The sequence below is a fragment of the Rhizoctonia solani genome, chromosome 15 (assembly GCF_016906535.1).
Source record: "Rhizoctonia solani chromosome 15, complete sequence".
Lineage (NCBI taxonomy): Eukaryota > Fungi > Basidiomycota > Agaricomycetes > Cantharellales > Ceratobasidiaceae > Rhizoctonia > Rhizoctonia solani.
Window position 1 is genome coordinate 1,235,199 of NC_057384.1, and position 20,327 is coordinate 1,255,525.

General features: G+C 49.4%; 7 protein-coding genes across 7 annotated transcripts; 4 read left to right on the top strand and 3 right to left on the bottom strand.

Moving 5' to 3' along the window:
• Window positions 1-566: 566 nt before the first annotated feature.
• RhiXN_12185 (Retrotransposon-derived protein PEG10) lies at window positions 567-1,753 on the top strand (the record flags this gene model as incomplete). The annotated part of the gene is made up of 3 exons (XM_043332000.1): window positions 567-767; window positions 820-958; window positions 1,005-1,753. The coding sequence occupies 3 exons, from the start codon at window positions 567-569 to the stop codon at window positions 1,751-1,753; spliced, it is 1,089 nt and encodes a 362-aa protein (XP_043186761.1).
• Window positions 1,754-1,875: 122 nt separating this feature from the next.
• On the top strand, window positions 1,876-5,166 carry RhiXN_12186 (Retrotransposable element Tf2 protein; the record flags this gene model as incomplete). Its single annotated transcript, XM_043332001.1, has 1 exon — window positions 1,876-5,166. The coding sequence occupies one exon, from the start codon at window positions 1,876-1,878 to the stop codon at window positions 5,164-5,166; it is 3,291 nt and encodes a 1,096-aa protein (XP_043186762.1).
• Window positions 5,167-7,330: 2,164 nt separating this feature from the next.
• On the bottom strand, window positions 7,331-8,236 carry RhiXN_12187 (Retrotransposable element Tf2 protein; the record flags this gene model as incomplete). Its single annotated transcript, XM_043332002.1, has 1 exon — window positions 7,331-8,236. The coding sequence occupies one exon, from the start codon at window positions 8,234-8,236 to the stop codon at window positions 7,331-7,333; it is 906 nt and encodes a 301-aa protein (XP_043186763.1).
• A 1,094-nt stretch (window positions 8,237-9,330) lies between these two features.
• Window positions 9,331-10,521, top strand: RhiXN_12188 (Retrotransposon-derived protein PEG10; the record flags this gene model as incomplete). The annotated part of the gene is made up of 1 exon (XM_043332003.1): window positions 9,331-10,521. One exon carries the CDS (start codon window positions 9,331-9,333, stop codon window positions 10,519-10,521), a length of 1,191 nt encoding a protein of 396 aa, XP_043186764.1.
• Window positions 10,522-10,646: 125 nt separating this feature from the next.
• RhiXN_12189 (Retrotransposable element Tf2 protein) lies at window positions 10,647-13,937 on the top strand (the record flags this gene model as incomplete). The annotated part of the gene is made up of 1 exon (XM_043332004.1): window positions 10,647-13,937. The coding sequence occupies one exon, from the start codon at window positions 10,647-10,649 to the stop codon at window positions 13,935-13,937; it is 3,291 nt and encodes a 1,096-aa protein (XP_043186765.1).
• A 554-nt stretch (window positions 13,938-14,491) lies between these two features.
• Window positions 14,492-16,789, bottom strand: RhiXN_12190 (Retrotransposable element Tf2 protein; the record flags this gene model as incomplete). The annotated part of the gene is made up of 2 exons (XM_043332005.1): window positions 14,492-15,283; window positions 15,320-16,789. The coding sequence occupies 2 exons, from the start codon at window positions 16,787-16,789 to the stop codon at window positions 14,492-14,494; spliced, it is 2,262 nt and encodes a 753-aa protein (XP_043186766.1).
• Window positions 16,790-17,028: 239 nt separating this feature from the next.
• RhiXN_12191 (Retrotransposon-derived protein PEG10) lies at window positions 17,029-18,383 on the bottom strand (the record flags this gene model as incomplete). Its single annotated transcript, XM_043332006.1, has 2 exons — window positions 17,029-17,943; window positions 18,003-18,383. 2 exons carry the CDS (start codon window positions 18,381-18,383, stop codon window positions 17,029-17,031), a joined length of 1,296 nt encoding a protein of 431 aa, XP_043186767.1.
• Between the last annotated feature and the right edge of the window lie 1,944 nt (window positions 18,384-20,327).

Below are 20,327 nucleotides of genomic sequence, written 5' to 3' on the forward strand. Positions count from 1 at the left end.
AGCGCCTGCCTCCACTAGCGTGTGCCCACCTTACAGTGGTGCACGACATTGTAAAATCGACTTGTTGTAGGCTTGATCGACAAGGAGAAGACTCCCTGTACTAGCACGAGGGAAATCACGTGATCGGGGCTACTTTGCAGGATATAATAATCAAAAATCCCCCCCCCCACGTAGTACCAAATTGCTACAAGGCAGACAAGTTCTGATCCCCCGCGTACCACGTGTTTCGCCGGAACACAGTAGTTAGCGACCTTAGTCAGCTGAAACACCCGCTTGTAGAAAACCCGCTCATATCACGATCGCCAGATCTGTTGATTTGTTGTAGGGACTATTCAACGCTAGGTGCTTGACGCAAAGGTTTAGCGCCCACACACTACACAAAACCGCTCCTAAGTCCTGCATCAGGCACCTATTCCCCCACGCCGTTTCCAATTATTCCATCCACACGCTCTGGCGCCCCCCACCCATACTCCCGTCCTACTAGCCGCTCCTCTCGACGTTCCATTCCAACCAATTCCCAACCGGCCTCTCGCAGCACATCACCCACTGCGCAAGACTTGCCAAGGATGGAACCAGAGCCGTCCCCTTCCGCTCTCCTCGAGGCTATCACAGCCCTCACAGCCACCGTCGGGTCCCTACAGGATCAAATCCGAGCCCAGAGCCAACAGATTGTTGAGCTCAGGGCCATATGCAAGGAGACCGCAGACCTCCTTGGGGATAAAGACCAAGGAGCAGCCCAAGCCAAGCCTGGCCCATTGACTGGGCCTGTCATCCTCCCACCCAATCGGGAGGAGAAGCCCACACTCCAGGCACGGTTAGGCCTGGACTCAAGGCCCCATTCAGGCCTTCCAGAGAACCGGGTTTGACTCGGAGGAAGAGGAAGAACCAAGGCGCCCCAAAAAGGAGCCTCAAGGAACGCCTAGGAGGCATCTAGGGTCCCTAACCCCTTTGACGCAGGGTCCAGCATAAAACGGCCTAAAATGGACCTCCCCGACCCATATAAGGGAGACACCAGGGGCCGCAAAGCCACCCAGTGGCTAGACAGAATGATGCTCTGGGTAGCTCTCCACCGGACCAATTCGACAAGGAGGAGCAGATGGTTGTGTGGATCCTCTACCACATGACCGATAAGGCCGCAGACTGGGCGCTCCCCATCATTGGGGCAATCATCAAGGGAGAAGGGAACCCTCCTACCACCATCCAGGCCCTAACGGGCAAATTCAAAGAGGCGTTTGCCAATCCAGATGCCAAGAGGGCCGCCGCCAGGAAAATTGCGGCACTCTCCCAAACCACCACAACCTCCGAGTACGTCACGGAGTTCCGCAATCTCATGGCGGAATTAGACTGGAACGAGGAAGCCTACATCGCGCAGTTCACGCGAGGCCTCCACTGGAAGGTGAAGGAATTGCTATCAACCAAAGATAGCGTTCCTGACGAACTCGAAGCAATTTTCGCGGCTTCCATAACAATTGACAACATACGCCGCGAAAACGAGGAGAACCGCCCGAAGAAGGCACCCGCCAAGTCCCCGGCCACCGTGGCCACTACCTCCACTACCACCACACAACGGGTCCGCCTATCGGAAGACCCTAATTACGTTACCCCGGAGGAAAGGGACCGCCGCTGCGCGTCTGGCCTTTGTGTCAAGTGCGGTCAAAAAGGGCATGGCATCAAGCAGTGCCCTAACGGTTGGAAGGCCACCATCAAGGAGGTAGCCAAGGTGGCAGAAGAAGAAGGGTTGGGAAAAGAGTAGGGCCAAGGAAAGCTGCCAAAACCTTGAGCCCAAAAATAAAAGTCTCTGATGTATCTTGTGTTGAATTTGTATCTGTGGCCTTAGACTCAAATAAAAAACCATTACTCCACATCAATTTACACATGGACGACTACCCGGCAGAACCTCTAAAAACACTCATAGACTCTGGGGCAACCTCCAACTTCATCTCCCCAACCATAGTTGAAAAACTGAAAATCCCAAAAACCCTACTCGAAAATCCACGAGTAGTGAGAATGTTAGACGGTACCATATCTCAGACTGGTCGCATCTGGCACCAGGTCCAACTCGCGGTCTCGGCCAATGGCCACTCCCACATTATCCCTTTCCTTGTTTGCCCCATAGGCAACACACCGGCTATTCTAGGCATGACATGGTTAACGGCAGAAGCTCCTTTGATTGATTGGCAACAGGGATTAATCACCTTCCCTGAACAAGTTCAAATTGCCTCAGAAGAAGAAGCGGATTCAGACCCTTTAGCAGACCTCCCCCCTCAATACCATGAGTTTGCTAAAGTGTTTGGCGAAGAGGAATTTAAGGTCCTCCCTCCACATAGGGAGTATGACATTGCCATTGACCTACTTCCCGACGCCAAACTCTCTCCCGGGCCAATTTATGGCATGACTGATGCAGAATCCAAGGCGTTAAAACAACATATTGATGAGGAACTGGCAACGGGCAAGATTTGCCCTAGTACCTCCTCAGCAGGCGCCCCGGTTATGTTTGTCAAAAAGGCAGACGGCTCTCTCAGACTAGTGGTGGATTATCGGAAACTCAATGACGTCACTCACAAGAATGTCTACCCCCTCCCAAGGCAGGATGACCTTATGGCCAAATTAAGGAACGCAAAACTCTTCACCAAGCTAGACCTTCGCTGGGGTTACAACAATGTTTGGATCAAAGAAGGAGATGAATGGAAAACGGCTTTCAGGACCAAATACGGGCTATTTGAATATCTAGTCATGCCCTTTGGCTTAACCAACGCACCAGCCGCTTTCCAGCATTTTATGAATGATCTGTTCCGCGATCTCATTGACGTCACTGTGGTCATCTACCTGGACAACATCTTGATATTTTCAGAAGACCCCGAGAAGCACCCAGAACACGTTAGGGAGGTCCTGTCAAGATTAATGAAAAATCAGCTGTTTTGCAAGCTCTCTAAGTGTCACTTCCACGTCACTACAGTCAATTACCTTGGCATTGTCATATCCCCCGCGGGCTTCTCCATGGATCAAAAGAAGATTGAGGCGGTTACATCATGGCCTCAACCTAAAACAGTCAAACAGGTCCAGGCCTTCCTAGGATTCGTAAACTATCTTCGCCGATTCATTCCCAACTTTAGTTCCGTGGCTTGTCCCCTCCACAACCTCACAAAAAAGGAAACCCCATGGTCATGGGGGCCCCAAGAGGAGGAAGCTTTTCAGGAATTGAAGTCTCTAGTCACCCGTTCCCCGGTCTTAATTCACTCAAACCCAGACCTCCCTTACTACCTAGAAACGGACGCGTCAGGGGTAGCCATGGGAGCCATTCTGAGCCAGCGGGGAGAAGACAACCGCCTTCATCCAATCGCGTACATGTCTAAATCGTTCTCAGGGGCAGAAGCCAATTATGACACCCACGATAAGGAACTGCTGGCAATCATCAAGGCATTGGAGGAATGGCGTATATTTCTGGAAGCAACGGACAAACCCATCCAAGTTTTCACGGATCATAGGAACTTGGAATACTGGATGCAGGCCCGAACATTCAATCGAAGGCATGCCCGATGGCGCATATTCCTGAGCGATTTCAACTTTGAGATCCACTATCGCCCAGGAAAGCAATCAGGGAAACCAGACGCCCTGTCCAGACGATCGGACTACGTTGATACATCACCAGAACCGGAGGTAATGCTCCCTGCAGAGGTCTTTGCCAACACATCAGAAGAGGAACTGGAAATCGTCACGGAAATACGCTCCAAGCTAAGGGAAGACCCATCCCTTGAGCCTATCATCCAATTCCTAACTGAAGACGCGGATAACGCTCCTCCCTCCATTAGAAAGGCGTACAGGGACTACGACTGGGAGGAAGATCTACTATGGTATCGAGGGAAACTTGTGGTCCCGGACTCAGAGGCCCTGAAGGAACGATTACTCAGGGAATTCCATGACTCCCCACTAGCGGGTCACCCAGGCCAGCAAAGAACCCTGGAGCTCGTGAGCCGTAACTACTGGTGGCCGGGAATGAAGTCATCCGCCAAGGAATGGGTGGAATGCTGCCCCACTTGCCAAACCAATCGTCGTGCCCACAACCCGGTCATAGCCCTAAAACCCTTAGAAGTTCCCCCCTTTCCATTCCACACCATCTCCTATGACTTCATCACGGGTTTTCCCAAGTCAGAAGGGCATGATGCAATCCTGGTAGTTATTGATTCGTTCTCCAAGTTAGGCCACTTCATCCCTACCTCGAAAAAGGTTTCAGCAAAGGGCTTGGCCGATCTCTTTGTCTCCCACATCTGGAAACTCCATGGGCTCCCTGTCAAAACTATATCAGATCGAGGGACCACATTCACAGGGAAATTCCTCAGGGCTCTCTACCAACGATTAGGGATTAAACCTTCCTTCTCTTCGGCCTATCACCCTGAATCAGACGGTCAGACGGAACGTGTCAACCAATTCATCGAGTTCTACCTAAGGTCCTATGTAGCAGCGGATCATTCAGATTGGGTTAAGTGGTTACCACTTGCGGAGTATGCCTATAACAACGCCAAGCACTCAGCTACTGGAAAAACCCCATTTGAATTAATTTATGGCAGAAACCCAATCATGAATCCGTCAAATATCCCTGCAAACGTCCCAGAAGCAGACCTCGTGGCAGACACCCTAGCCAGGGAATGGAAGGAAGCCGAAGCAGCCCTCAGAATGAGCAAGGAGCGGATGACAAGGGATAAAGGAACAGTCCCGGAATATTCAATAGGGGAAAAAGTCTGGCTAGATGGAAAAAACGTAGAACTTAGGACAAATTCCAACAAACTAGACCCCAAGCGACTAGGCCCCTTTGAGGTATTAGAAAAGGTATCCAGTCACGCGTACCGCCTCAAATTACCGGAAACCCTTAAAATCCACGACGTATTCTATGTGGGATTGTTATCCAGGGTACACATATCCCCAAGTCAACCATTTCCAGAGAAACCCCCTCCTGAAACAATAGAAGGGGAAGAAGAGTATGAGGTGGAACAAATTATCAACTCCAAAAGACAACGGGGGAAATGGTTCTACCTAATCAAATGGAAGGGTTATGGCCCGGAAGACAATTCCTGGGAACCGGAAGAACTCCTAGAGCACAGCCAAGAGGAAATCCAACGATTCAACAAGTCACGACTGAAAAAGGCTCGTGACTCCGCCAAGAGCCTTTAAGGGGGGGGCAATGTTATAACCTCCTAACTTATACCATTGGACTCGCACGATTTTTCTAATATTTTTAGTATTTTTTACGGACTTGATATCTTTTGTTTTTCGATCACGTGATCTCGGCGCTTATTATGCCGAGATGCCGCGCCGAGATGCCGTGCCAAGGGCGCTTAGGAGAAATCCACGCTTCTGCGCAGCCCGCAGCACGCTTCCCATTTGTCCTCTGTACTTCTTTCTCTCACGCGCACAGACCATGTAGATAGTGTGCTTTGTCTATATATACAGCAGGAAAATCGCTTGGAGACCCCAAGTCAATTTTACCTTGTCTCATATTCATTGAGGAGGACTAGTCAGCCAGCTAAGTAGCAGGCCCCCAGTAGTACTCAGACGCTCACCACCCCCTTGACTCACCACACCTTCAGGCCTAAGGCCCACTCGCATTAGTTAGTAGTAGTAGTCCGCCTTAAGCGGAAGTAGCATAGCCTTATTTAGTTAGATTACGTACGTGTTGCTTGTAGTAGTACGGCCTTAAGCGCCTGCCTCCACTAGCGTGTGCCCACCTTACAGTGGTGCACGACACTATACCACTGAATTTGGACAATTTTGCTGATATTTCTACTTTTTTTGCAAACTCTGTATCTTTTGTTTTTCAATCATGTGACCTTGGCGTTTATTATGCCAAGATGCTGTGCCAAGATGCTGTGCCAAGGGCGCCTAGGAGAAATCCACACTTCTGCACAGTCTGCAGCACAATTCTTATTTTACATGTACACTTCCTTTCTCATGCACACAGACCATGTAGATAGTGCCCCTTTGATTATATATACAGCAGGAAAATTACTTGGAGACCCCAAGTCAATTTTACCTTGTCTCTTATCCATTAGAGAAGGTATTCAGCCAGCTAAGTAGCTGGCCCCCAATCATCAGAAGTTGCTTACTCCCTTACCTTACTCATCACAACTCCAGGCCTTTGGCCCCCTTGTCATTGTAGATAGCCAGTAGTTACCACCTTAAGTGGTTAGTAGAGTAGTTAGCCTAGTTAGATAGTTAGTCAGCATTTATAGTGTACTAGATACAGCCTTAAGCGCCCGCCCTCACTAGTGTGTACCCACCTTACAGTGGTATATGACAACAAATAAGCCTCAATCAAGTCCAAGTTGAGTGAGGCAAAGGCTGGGGCAGTAGTGCCAGTACTAGACGTAAGAGAATGGCCTTGAAGCCACCAATTTTGCAGCTAAGTGTACTATAGATCAGATTTTGTAGATAAGACACTATATGTAATAGCCACACCTTTGAGGTTGGTTCCAGCAACTGTGAGCTTGATGTAATGGGGTTCTTTGACAGGGGGTAGCTGATGCAGAACCTTGCAAGAATCATCTGACAAATAGCCTCAACTGATGGTGCATTGTAGTGTTGGTAAAACCAGCTCAGTTTAACATCTGGACACATTGCTATAAGAATGCATCAATCAATGTTTGAATGCAGTCTAATTTGAATATACATACCTAAAGAGATATAACAAACTTTGCAAATACTCAAGTTTTACATGTATTTATTATACACATTGAGTGCCGCTTGAGCCCCTACACACATGATGTCCTAGACGTTGGTAAGGACGTCAAGGAGGAGGGCGCTTGCAGCTGGGAGTAACTAAGTAGAATCCGCGTAAGGCGGTGGCAAGCTATCCTACAACAACAACCAGCTATACTACAATGACCAAGGCTGTAAGGGCAATGGCAAGCTATGTAGGTACAATGGGAAGGCTGCTTAAGGCAGCGTAGACTAAGTGGCTAAGTAGGGGTTGCTGGGCTGTAAGGCCCTTGTACAGTGTAGGATGCAACAAGAGGTAATTGACCTGGGTGTTACCATGGTTGGTTGGCCTCCTTATATATTTCTACAGAGTAACTATTTACAAATACATTTTATCAAATATGTGATCCAATAAGAACCCTGCTCCGCAGTTGGCCTTACTCATGCACACGTGTCACTGACGTGTTGTGATGACATCATAGGTGGAGGTGGCTACATATGCTGATTAAGCGCGGGTGGGGACGTGGCTTGGCGCTTAGCGTATGATATAAGCACCAAAGTCACGTGATTGAAAATGTTGTCTGTTTGCCTTTGTTTAAATTCGAGAAAATGGGAATAAATTCCCTGGTATCAACTGTGTCTACGACACTGCCCCCCCTCTAAGGGCCTTGGCAGCGCCAAGGGCCTTTTTTCTCATGTCTTCCTTGTACTTCTTCAAAATTTTGCCTGCATTTTTCAGGTTTTCCTGGGGTTCCCATGTGTTTTCTTCTGGACCATAACCCTTCCATTTGACCCTGAAGAACCATTTTCCATTCCGTTCCTCCGCGTCTGTTATGCCTTCTACCTTGTACTCTTCTTCTCCGTCCATGGTGACTGGTGGGGGTTGGTTTTCAAAGGCGCGCTTGCCATCCCTTTTGACTTTTGACAGGAGTCCTACATAGAAAACATTGTGGATACGCATAGATGGGGGAAGTTTGAGCCAATATGCCCAGTTGGAGATTTTCTCAATGACTTTAAATGGCCCTAGGCGTTGTTCCGTTAGTTTGGGGCTAAGAGTCTTCAGTTTAACGTTTTTGGCGTCAAGCCATGCCTCTTCTCCAATCTCAAATTCTAGCGGGTTTCCTGTTTCCCCAGCAGTCATGCGTGACTTGGACTGTCTAAGGGCGGCTTCCACTTCTCTCCATTGTGTCTCCATTGTCTTGGCAAGTTTGTCAGCTTCTGGCACATCTGTTGGGATATTGGATGGTGTCAAGGTGGGCTCCCATCCGTACAGGGCTTTGAAGGGTGTTTTTCCTGTACTACTGTGTACCGCGTTGTTATAGGCAAATTCCGCCATTGGGAGCCATTTGGTCCAGTCCCTCTGATTAACCCCGGAGTATGCCCTAAGGAAATGTTCTATTGTTGGGTTAACCTGCTCTGTTTGGCCGTTGCTTTGGGGGTGATATGCTGAGGAGAAGTGAGGGTCTATTCCCAGATGTTTGTATAGTGCCTTCAGGAACTTGTTGTTGAAGACCTGTCCTCTGTCTGAGACTGTTTTCTCTGGCATTCCATGCCGTTTTGTTACAACCTCCTTAATTATACCATTAGAATCGGACGAATTTTCTATTATTTTTAGTATTTTTTACGGACTTGATATCTCATGTTTTTCGATCACGTGATCTCGGCGCTTATCATGCCGGGATGCCGCGCCGAGATGCCGTGCCAAGGGCGCCTAGGAGAAATCCACGCTTCTGCGCAGCCCGCAGCACACTTCTCATTTCACACATGTACTTCTTTTCTCACGCGCACAGACCATGTAGATAGTGTGCCCCTTGACATATATACAGCAGGAAAATCACTTGGAGACCCCAAGTCGATTTTACCTCGTCTCATACCATTGAGGAGGACCATCAGCCAGCTAAGTAGCCGGCCCCCCCAGTAGTATAGAAGTTAACCCTTTTATTGTGCTCACCACACCTCCCAGGCCTAAGGCCCCATCGTCGCCAGTAGTTAGCAGAAGCCCACCTTACGTGGCAGTAGAGTAGCCTAGATTAGATAGTTAGATTACCTGTGTCAGTAGTAGTACGGCCGTAAGCGCCCGCCCACTAGCGAGTACCCAACCTTACAGTTGGCGTACGACATTGTAAAATCGACTTCTTGTAGGCTTGATCGACAAACGAGAGGAACTCCCGTACTAGCACGAGGGAAAACGGGTGATCGGACTCGCCTTTCAGCTTCAATAATCAAACAGCTGTCGGTCCCACCCAGTACCAAATTGCTATAAGGCGGACAGTCTCTAATCGTCCGCATACCACGTGTTTCGCCGGAACACAGCAGTTAGCAACCCTAGACAGCCAAATCACCCGCTTGCAAAAAACCCGCTTGTATCACAATTGCCAGATCTGTTGATTTGTTGTAGGGATTGTCCAACGCTAGGTGTTTGACGCAAGGGTTTAGCGTTCACATACTGCGCAAAAACCGCTCATAAGTCCTGTATCAGGCACCCTATTCCCCCCCGCCGTCTCAGACATTCCCTCCACACGCTCTGGCGTCCCACACCCTTACTCCCGTCCCTCCAGCCGCTCCTCTAGACGTTCCATTCCAACCCACTCCCAACCGCCCTCTTGCAGCACATCTCCCGCTTCGCAAGACTTGCCAAGGATGGAACCAGAGCCGTCCACTTCCGCTCTCCTCAAGGCTATCACAGCCCTCACCGCCACAGTCGGGTCCTTGCAGGCCCAAATCACTTCTCAAGGCCAACAGCTCATCGAGCTCAAAGCCATATGCAAGGAAACCGCGGACCTCCTTGGGGACAAAGATCAGGGAGCCCCCCAAGCCCAGCCTGGCCCATCGACTGGGCCTGTCACTCCTCCCACCCACTCGGGAGGAGAAGCCCACACTCCAGGCACGGTTAGGCCTGGACTCAAGGCCCCTTTCCGGCCTTCAAGGGGAACAGGTTTCGATTCGGAGGACAAGGAAGAACCAAGGCAACCTAAAAAGGAGCCTCAAGGAACGCCTGCAAGGCATTTAGGGTCCCTCACCCCCTTTGATGCGGGGTCTAGTGTAAAGCGGCCCAAGATGGACCTACCAGACCCATACAAGGGAGATACCAGGGGACGAAAGGCCACCCAATGGCTTGACAGAATGATGCTCTGGGTCGCCCTCCACCGCAACCAATTCGACGAAGAAGAACAGATGGTCGTCTGGATCCTCTACCACATGGAGGACAAAGCAGCAGACTGGGCGCTCCCCATCATTGGAGCTATCATTAAGGGTGAGGGGAATCCCCCCACCACCATCCAGGCCTTGACAGGCAAATTCAAGGAGGCCTTTGCCGACCCCGACGCCAAGCGGGCTGCCGCCAGGAAGATTGCGGCGCTCTCCCAAACTACCACCACCTCCGAATACGTCACGGAGTTCCGTAATCTTATGGCGGAACTCGACTGGAACGAGGAGGCCTACATCGCGCAATTCACGCGGGGCCTCCACTGGAAGGTTAAGGAACTGCTGTCAACCAAGGACAGCGTCCCTGACGAACTCGAGGCAATTTTCGCGGCCTCAATAAAGATTGACAACATCCGCCGCGAAAATGAGGAGAATTGGCCAAAAAAGGCTCCCGCCAAGTCCCCGGCCACCGCGGCCACTACTTCCACTACAACCACTCAACGGGTCCGCCTCTCAGAGGACCCTAATTACATCACACCGGAAGAAAGGGACCGTCGCCGCGCATCTGGCCTCTGTGTCAAGTGCGGCCAAAAGGGGCATGGTATCAAACAGTGTCCCAACGGCTGGAAGGCTACCGTCAAGGAGGTAGCTAAGGTGGCAGAAGAGGAAGGGTCGGGAAAAGACTAAGGCCAAGGACTACCGTCAAGCCCCTGGTCTCAAAATTAGATGTACATGTATCAGATTTGGATTTTGAATTTGTTTCTCTAGCTCTGGACTCAAATAAAAAACCTTTATTATATCTTGATCTGGTCATGCATAACCACCCGACGGAACCCCTCAAAACCCTGATAGACTCTGGCGCAACATCCAACTTCATATCACCCGCCATAGTCAAAAAATACAAAATCCCAAAAACCCAACTCGAAAATCCACGAGTTGTGAGAATGTTAGATGGTACCATTTCCCAGACTGGTCGCATATGGCACCAGGTTCAACTCGCGGTCTCGGCCAATGGCCATTTCCACCACATTCCTTTTCTTGTTTGCCCAATAGGCAACACACCGGCAATACTTGGCATGACATGGTTAACGGCAGAAGCTCCTCTCATTGACTGGCAACAGGGACTAATCACATTCCCTGAACAAGTTCAAATTGCCTCCAAGGAAGAAGCAGATCCAAACCCCTTAGCAGACCTCCCCCCTCAATACCATGAGTTTGCTAAGGTCTTTGGCAAAGAAGAGTTTAAGGTCCTCCCTCCACATAGGGAGTATGACATCTCCATAGACCTTATCCCAGATGCCAAACTGTCCCCTGGTCCTATATATGGCATGACTGACGCAGAATCAAAAGCACTGAAACAACACATTGATGAGGAATTGGCAACGGGCAAGATCCGCCCTAGCACTTCCTCCGCAGGCGCCCCGGTTATGTTTGTCAAAAAGGCAGATGGATCCCTTAGATTGGTGGTTGATTACAGGAAGCTGAATGATGTCACCCATAAAAACGTCTACCCACTCCCCAGACAGGACGACCTCATGGCCAAGTTAAGGCATGCCAAGATATTCACTAAGTTGGACTTACGCTGGGGCTACAACAATGTACGCATCAAGGAAGGAGACGAATGGAAAACGGCCTTTAGAACCAAATACGGCCTCTTTGAATACCTAGTCATGCCCTTCGGCCTCACCAACGCCCCTGCAGCGTTCCAACACTTCATGAACGACCTATTCCGGGATCTGATTGACGTTACCGTGGTAATATACCTAGATGATATTCTCATTTTCTCAGAAGATCCAGAGTACCACCCGGCTCATGTCAGAGAAGTGTTGTCACGACTTATGAAGAACCAGCTTTTCTGCAAGCTATCAAAATGTCACTTCCACGTCACAACGGTCGATTACCTTGGAATCGTTATATCCCCATCAGGCTTTTCCATGGACCAGAAGAAGGTAGAGGCAGTCACGTCATGGCCTCAGCCCAGAACGGTCAAACAAGTCCAGGCATTTTTAGGCTTTGTCAACTATCTCCGACGGTTTATTCCCAACTTCAGCTCTGTCGCACGACCCTTGCATAACCTCACCAAAAAGGAAACCCCTTGGTCATGGGGAGACCTAGAGGAAGCAGCCTTCCAAGAGTTAAAGATCCTAGTTACCCAGTCCCCGGTTCTGATTCACTCCAACCCCAAGCTTCCCTATTACCTGGAAACGGACGCGTCAGGAGTAGCTATGGGTGCCATCTTAAGCCAAAGAGGCCCAGATAATTGGTTACATCCCATTGCCTATATGTCCAAGTCATTTTCAGGAGCGGAAGCTAATTACGACACCCACGATAAAGAGCTCCTGGCTATCATTAAGGCATTGGAGGAATGGAGGATATTCTTGGAAGCAACGGACAAACCGGTACAAGTGTTCACGGACCATCGGAATCTGGAATACTGGATGCAGGCACGGACATTCAACAGAAGGCATGCGCGATGGCGTATTTTCCTGAGCGACTTCAACTTTGAAATCCACTATCGCCCCGGGAAACAATCAGGAAAGCCAGACGCGTTATCCAGGAGATCAGATTACGTAGACGCTCCCCCAGAACCAGAAGTCATGCTGCCATCAGAGGTTTTTGCCAACACATCAGAAGCGGAACTCAAGATTGTCACAGAAATCCGAGAGAAGCTGAAGGACGACCCATCCCTGGAACCCATCATCCAGTTCCTGACAGAAGACGCAGACAACGCACCCCCGTCAATCAGGAAAGCATATAGGGATTATGATTGGGAAGAGGACCTACTGTGGTACCATGGAAAATTAGTGGTCCCAGATTCGGAAATCTTGAAGGAACGCTTGCTTAGAGAATTCCATGACTCACCCCTGGCTGGGCACCCTGGACAACAACGTACCCTGGAACTACTAAGTCGTAACTACTGGTGGCCAGGTATGAAGTCCTCTGCCAAAGAATGGGTAGAATGCTGTCCAACATGTCAGGCCAATCGCCGAGCCCACGCCCCGGTCATTACCCTTAAACCCTTGGACGTTCCCCCTTACCCGTTTCACACCATCTCCTATGATTTCATCACAGGGTTTCCCAAGTCAAACGGCCACGACGCAATCCTGGTAGTCATTGACTCCTTCTCAAAGTTCGGGCATTTTATCCCAACTACCAAGAAAGTCACATCCAAAGGCCTAGCGGATTTATTCATCTCACAGGTGTGGAAACTCCACGGATTGCCGGTTCGAACAATATCAGATAGGGGAACTACGTTCACGGGAAAATTCCTAAGGGCACTTTACCAACGCCTTGGTGTAAAACCGTCCTTCTCATCAGCCTACCACCCAGAGTCAGACGGCCAGACGGAAAGGGTAAACCAGTTCATCGAGTTCTACCTAAGGTCGTATGTTGCAGCAGACCACTCGGACTGGGCCTCCTGGCTACCATTAGCAGAGTACGCCTACAACAATGCAAAACACTCCGCCACCGGGAAAACCCCCTTCGAGTTAGTATACGGTCGAAATCCTGTCATGAACCCATCAAACGTTCCAGCAAACGTCCCAGAGGCCGACCATGTAGCAGATACCCTTGCACAAGAATGGAAAGAAGCGGAGGCAGCCCTAAGGATGAGCAAGGAAAGGATGACGGGAAACAAAGGGACAATACCGGAATACTCAATTGGAGAAAAGGTCTGGCTGGACGGGAAGAACGTGGAGCTGAGAACAAACTCCAACAAGCTAGATCCCAAAAGACTAGGACCATTCGAGATCACGGAAAAGATCTCCAGTCACGCATACCGCCTGAAACTTCCAGAAACCCTGAAGATCCACGATGTGTTCTATGTAGGATTGCTGTCCAAGGCGCACGAATCCCCAAGTCAACCATTCCCCGAGAGACCCCCTCCTGAAACAATAGAAGGGGAAGAAGAGTACGAAGTTGAACAAATCATCGACTCAAAACGCCAGAAAGGGAAATGGTTCTACCTGATCAAATGGAAGGGGTACGGCCCGGAAGATAACTCATGGGAACCGGAAGAATTGCTGGAGCATAGCCAAGAAGAGATCAAGCGTTTTAACCAAGCTAGACTCAGAAAGGCTCGTGACGCCGCCAAGAGCCTTTAAGGGGGGGGCAATGTTACAACCTCCTTAATTATACCATTAGAATCGGACGAATTTTCTATTATTTTTAGTATTTTTTACGGACTTGATATCTCATGTTTTTCGATCACGTGATCTCGGCGCTTATTATGCCGGGATGCCGCGCCGAGATGCCGTGCCAAGGGCGCCTAGGAGAAATCCACGCTTCTGCGCAGCCCGCAGCACACTTCTCATTTCACACATGTACTTCTTTTCTCACGCGCACAGACCATGTAGATAGTGTGCCCCTTGACATATATACAGCAGGAAAATCACTTGGAGACCCCAAGTCGATTTTACCTTGTCTCATACCATTGAGGAGGACCATCAGCCAGCTAAGTAGCCGGCCCCCCCAGTAGTATAGAAGTTAACCCTTTTATTGTGCTCACCACACCTCCCAGGCCTAAGGCCCCATCGTCGCCAGTAGTTAGCAGAAGCCCACCTTACGTGGCAGTAGAGTAGCCTAGATTAGATAGTTAGATTACCTGTGTCAGTAGTAGTACGGCCGTAAGCGCCCGCCCACTAGCGAGTACCCAACCTTACAGTTGGCGTACAACACGTTTCCACACATGTTCCAGGAATAGTTCTGCCAGTTCCGGTGCCTTTAACTTCTTGGAACATTTGACAAATATTCCATACTTGGTGAAGCTATCAATGATGACCAGGATTGAGTCATGGTTCCTGTCCTTTGGCAAGTCCACAATCATATTGTAGGACACATGCTGCCATGGTCTGGTAGGGAGTTCTAGTGGCTGTGGCGGTATAGGTGCGTACTTGGGTTTTCTTATTTGCTGGCATGTCTCACAGGAGTCCACGTGCCAGTAGGTGTCAGCACGGATTCTGGGCCAGTAGTAATCCCTTGATACTAGTTCCAATGTGCGTTGTCTCCCTGGATGTCCTGCTAAGGGGCTATTGTGGAAAATTTGGAGCAAATCTGTCCTCAGGGTACCAACGTTGGGTACTACAATGCGCCCTTGGTAGAACAATAGTCCTGCTTCCATTTCATAATCCTTGAAGGCTTGTCTGATGGAGGGAGGAGCCTTTGATTTGTTCTGGAGGAATTGGAGTATTCCCTCCAAAGACTTGTCCTGGTCCAATGCGGCTTCAATCTGGCGCTGGAGTTCCTTCTTGGGTGTGACTATGGCAACATTAGCAAATATGGGGGCTGGTAACATGGTCTGGTTGGCAGGGGGAATGTCAGCGTGGTTGGCTTGGCGGGACAGGGCATCCGGTTTGCCGGATTGTTTGCCTGGGCGGTACACAATTTGGAAATTATAGCCAGCAAGGAGTAAGTGCCATTGTGCATGGCAGCGGTTGAAGGTTCTGGACTCCTTCCAGTATTCCAAGTTTCAGTGATCCGTGAAGACTGTGATCAGGTGTTTGGTGCCCTCCAGGAAGATATGCCAGTATTCAAAGGAGTGGATTATTGCAAGTAGTTCTTTGTTGTGCGTATCATAGTTTTGCTCTGCTCCCTTGAACAATTCCAACAGAAAACCTAGTGGATGTAATTGTCCATCTTCTTGGTGTTGGCTGAGTATAGACCCTAGTGCTGCACCTGAGGCGTCTGTTTCCAAGAAGTAAGGTTTGGCAGGGTCCGCATGACAGAGTACCGGGGCGTTTGTAATGGCATCCTTCAGACTTTGGAAGGCTTCTTGTTCCTTTGTACCCCATTTCCAAATCAAATCCTTTTTGACCAGGTTGTGCAAGGGTCTGGCCAAGTGACTGAAATTGGCAACAAATTGGCAGAGAAAGTTGGCAAATCCCAGGAACAATTGCACTTCTTTGACCTTTGTAGGAACCAGCCATTTTTGTACAGCCTGGATTTTGAGCTTATCCAGACTGAAACCCTTATCCAACACAATGATTCCCAAATATTCCACGGATGTGACATGGAACGTGCATTTTGATGCCTTGCAGAACAGTTGGTTCTCCTTTAAGCGCCGTAGGACTTTGTGGACGTGTTGTGTGTGAGATACGTCATCTCTTGAATAGATCAAGATATCATTGAGGTAGATGATGACGCATACGTCCAGTAGATCCTTGAACAGGTTGTTCATGAAGTGCTGGAATGAAGCGGGAGCATTTGTCAAACCAAATGTCATTACCAATGACTCATAGAGCCCATACTTGGTGCGGAAAGCGGTCTTCCATTCATCACCTTCCTTAACTTGGACATTATTATATCCCCACCGTAAGTCTAGTTTAGTAAAGACCTTGGCGCTGCGGAGCTGGGCCATTAGGTCATCAGGATGGGGTAGAGGGTAGACGTTCTTTTTTGTCTGGTTATTGAGTTGGCGGTAATCAACAACCAAGCGGCAGGAACCATCCTTTTTGGGAACAAACATTACAGGGGAACTGATCAAAGACTTGCTGGGACAGATCTTCCCACTCTTCAACTCATCCCTGAGCCAGTCCTTGAGTGTGGCGGACTCAGCGTCTGTCATACTGTAAAGGGGGGAGTTGAGGGGTCCTTCCTCAGTGAGTTCAATTCCAATGTTGTAATGCCTATGGGGAGGAAGCTTGTTGAATTCTTCTTCTCCAAACACCTTGGCGTATTGGTGGTATTTGGAGGGTACTCCTTCCAGGGGATTCTGATCAGCTTCCTCTTCTTTGGCTATGGCCATGTGCTCCGGAGGGGTATGAGGGAAGGTAAGGGTGCATGAGTTCCAATCAATCTCTGGGTTATGTGCGTCCAACCATTTCAGTCCCAGGATAGCGGCGTGAGACCCTGTGTTGCAGATTAGGAAGGTCTTGGTCATGCGCTTGCCATCAAAGGAGAATGTCAGATTAGCTTTCTTCCAGATTTTTCCAGCCTGGGGGCTCAACCCATCAAGCATTGTAATGGTTTGGGGATTAGGGAGGTCTATGAGGGGTAGGCGTAATGCCTTGGCAGTACGTGGGTGGAGGAATGATGATGTGGCGCCTGAATCTATCAGGACTTCTAATTGTTCCGCTTGTTTCTCTGGTTTGATTGAAATTGTAAAAAGGGGGGAGATTCTATTGTTACTGTTTGATATATTACAAATTTCTACAAGTCCAGAGTCCTTAGGGTCCTTGCGTGCAGCAGCAGGTACCCTTAGTCTTTTCCCAATTCAGGTCCAGACTCTTTGCCAATCTTGGCGGCTTCTTTTTTGACGCCTTCCTCTTTAGGTGTGGCTTTCCAGCCGGTGCGGCATTCCGCAAACTTGTGGCCTAATTTGCCGCACTTGATGCATAGGCCTTCAGCCCAGCGGCGGTTTTGTTCCTCCTTGGAGACAAAATTGGGATTGCTGGAGAGGCGCCCTGGTCTTGTGGCCTGTTGGCCGGTACTTGCCCCCCTATTGGGGGTGGAGGAAGAGGTTCCAGACTTACTACCCTTAGGCGGGTGGCTGGCACGCTCCTCATGGAGGGCGTTATCAATGACCAGAGCCGCATTCTGCAGCTTGAGGAGGGTGGTTGGGCGCCGTTTGCGGGTGGCAATAAGACGGCTGACCTCCCAGTGGAGGCCACGTGCAAATTGCCCACAAAGGGCGGCGTTGTTCCAGTCCAGGTCCATAGCAATGGTCCTGAACTTTGTGATGTACTCAGCACAGGTGCCTGTCTGAGTAAGGTTTGTGATTTGCCACTTGGCGGCTTGCGTGGCATCCAGGTTACCAAATGCAGCCAAGAACTCTGTCCTAAAATTGTCAACCGTTTGAATTAGGGCCCTGTGGGACCTGAGTTGATCAAGATGGGGGTGCGCCCATGCTCCTGCTACGTCCTTCATGTTCATCAGGAGGAATGACAACATCTCCTGATCTGTGGGAAACATCCGCTGATTGAGGCAGACCCATGCCAACATCCTGGTTAACCATTGACAGGCTTTGTTTCCTATTTTCCTGGTGTAGGCGTCAGGGTGATCTACCTTGACCGGGGGCTGGTAAGTGGCTATAGGAGCCGCTGGTTGAGGGACTTGGGGGGATTGGAGCCTGATAGGCGCAGGTGCAGGGGGAGTATGGACTTGCAGGGGAGCCTGGATGGGAGTTGGTTGGGCAAAGACGGGGGGGCTTTTGTGGGGTTGGCCCAGGCAACAAGGGGTGCACTAGGCGCTGGTAGAGGGTCAACTTTGGGTAAGGGCCTGGGCGTGGCCTTGACTGCCAGGGGTTTCCGGTCTTCTGGTGTGTGTGGGGCTCCACCCCCAGCCTTGATGCAAGTGAGGGCTTGATTGACTGCACCCATCCAGTCTTGGGCTTCCTTTGTGGCTTCTTTTGTTTCCTCAAGTTCCTGCTCAAGTTGGAGGACTTGGTTTTGGAGTCCCAGGATAAGGGAGATTGCTTGTCCAAGGGAGATTTCCCCATAGACCTTGGGTTTGAGGTTTGTTGACTCATTGGCGGTTGCCGGAAGAGTGGGTCCCAGCTCTCCTTGATCAAGAGGGGACGGGGGACAAGCAGTGCTCCGGGAGCGGGTTGCCATCTCATGGGGATAAGAGCGGCCTTGGTGGGAAGTGGTGCGCTGGGAGGCGCAAGAGGAAGCGCAAGAGGGGGTGCGGGAAGTAATGGTGGGCAATGTGGGGGAAAATGGGGGCTAATAGCCGGGGTGCCTATATCAGGACTTATGGGTTGCTTTATTGTACTGGCGCTAAGAGCTTGCGTCAACCGCCTAGCGTTGGACAGTCCCTATTGACCAATCAGCTGCTGTGTGCAGGCGTGATGTGGAACGGGTTTTCTGCAAGCGGGTGGATCTGCTGGCTAGCTCCGCTGACAAAAGGTGCGGTGACCAGTGGTATGCGGACAATTAGAACCCGTCTGCCTTATAGCAATTTGGTACTACCTGGGGCCAATGCTAGTTTGATTATTGATAGCAAAAGGCAAGCCTGATCAGGTGATTTCCCTTGTGCTAGTACAGGGGGCCTTCTTGTTTGTTGAGTCTGAGTAGGGTGTGCTTGGTGGGCACGGTTTGCAACCAACTTAAGGTCAATTACCTAGTGTCCTAGACATTGGTAAGGACGTCAAGGAGGAGGGCGCTTGCAGCTGGGAGTAACTAAGTAGAATCCGCGTAAGGCAGTGGCAAGCTATCCTACAACAACAATCAGCTATACTACAATGACCAAGGCTGTAAGGGCAATGGCAAGCTACGTAGGTACAATGGGAAGGCCGCTTAAGGCAGTGTAGACTAAGTGGCTAAGTAGGGGTTGCTGGGCTGTAAGGCCCTTGTACAGTGTAGGATGCAACAAGAGGTAATTGACCTGGGTGTTACCATGGTTGGTTGGCCTCCTTATATATTTCTACAGAGTAACTATTTACAAATTGTTATGGATATGACATTTCTTCTTTAAATCTGTACTTATTTTATTAATTACACTAGTAATCTCACAGTAAATAAATGAGATAAAGATGCGAACTAAGGTTTTCAAGGTCCCTCTATCCAATAGTGACCTTTACAAAACCTACAAAGCTCAGGAATACCCTTAATATGCAATGCCTTTTGCATATATGCTGTTTTCTCACTCATTTAAATATATATAAATTCAGCTGAGTAGATAAACAGTAACAAGTAATATTTCTCTTGTTTGTAGCATTTATTATTCAAGATTCTATCTTGTGGCTACACACAGAAATATTCAGGGTCCCCCCTGTCGCATAGGCAAGTGCTCCGGCGCTTAATCAGCCCTTAAGCGCCGACGCACTAAATGCGCCTTTTCTCCATCACCCGGGCATCCCACACTGCCGAATCGCTTGCGCTTAGGTGCGCATGTTTGTGCGCTCCAGAACGCTGGGTCAAACCCCCAAAACGGACAACATTTGGCTGAGTTATGCCCCATTTACTGTAAGTACCCAATGCAGAGGTATCCTACCTTTGGGACTGTTTACTCCAAGGATGAAACACTTAGCCTTGGGACATCTAAGGACCCACACAGGTAAATACTGCCTTGGGGCAAACATTGCCTTGGGGCAAATATTAGGATCTGTTGTTTGTTTACTATGTACCAAAGTATTGGCTCCCTCAAGTGTTTCAGTTGCCACATGTACCTCCTGTACCCCCTCTTGGTATCAATCATGTATATACTTGTTTGTGCACCTTCTCAGGGTATAAAAGGACCCTGTGAAGACGCTTCTAATGCATCCATTTATCCACTCTTATATATTGACATATACACACAAGCCTTTAACAGCTTATCTGCGCATTTACTTTAGTGATTGACTCACTGTAAATAGCATAGGAGGTTATTTGGCGCACTAAGACCATAGGCCAGTCCCAACAGACACAGGGTAACCTATTAGTGTACTTACTGCGACCCTGTGCCCCTTGACTGTCACAGTTGTTGAGTTCAACATTGAGTATAGTGCAACAATACTGTAAGGATTGTTGTGATTGAGTGATAGTGTTTCAATCCACCATACCCCTTATATTGTAGAT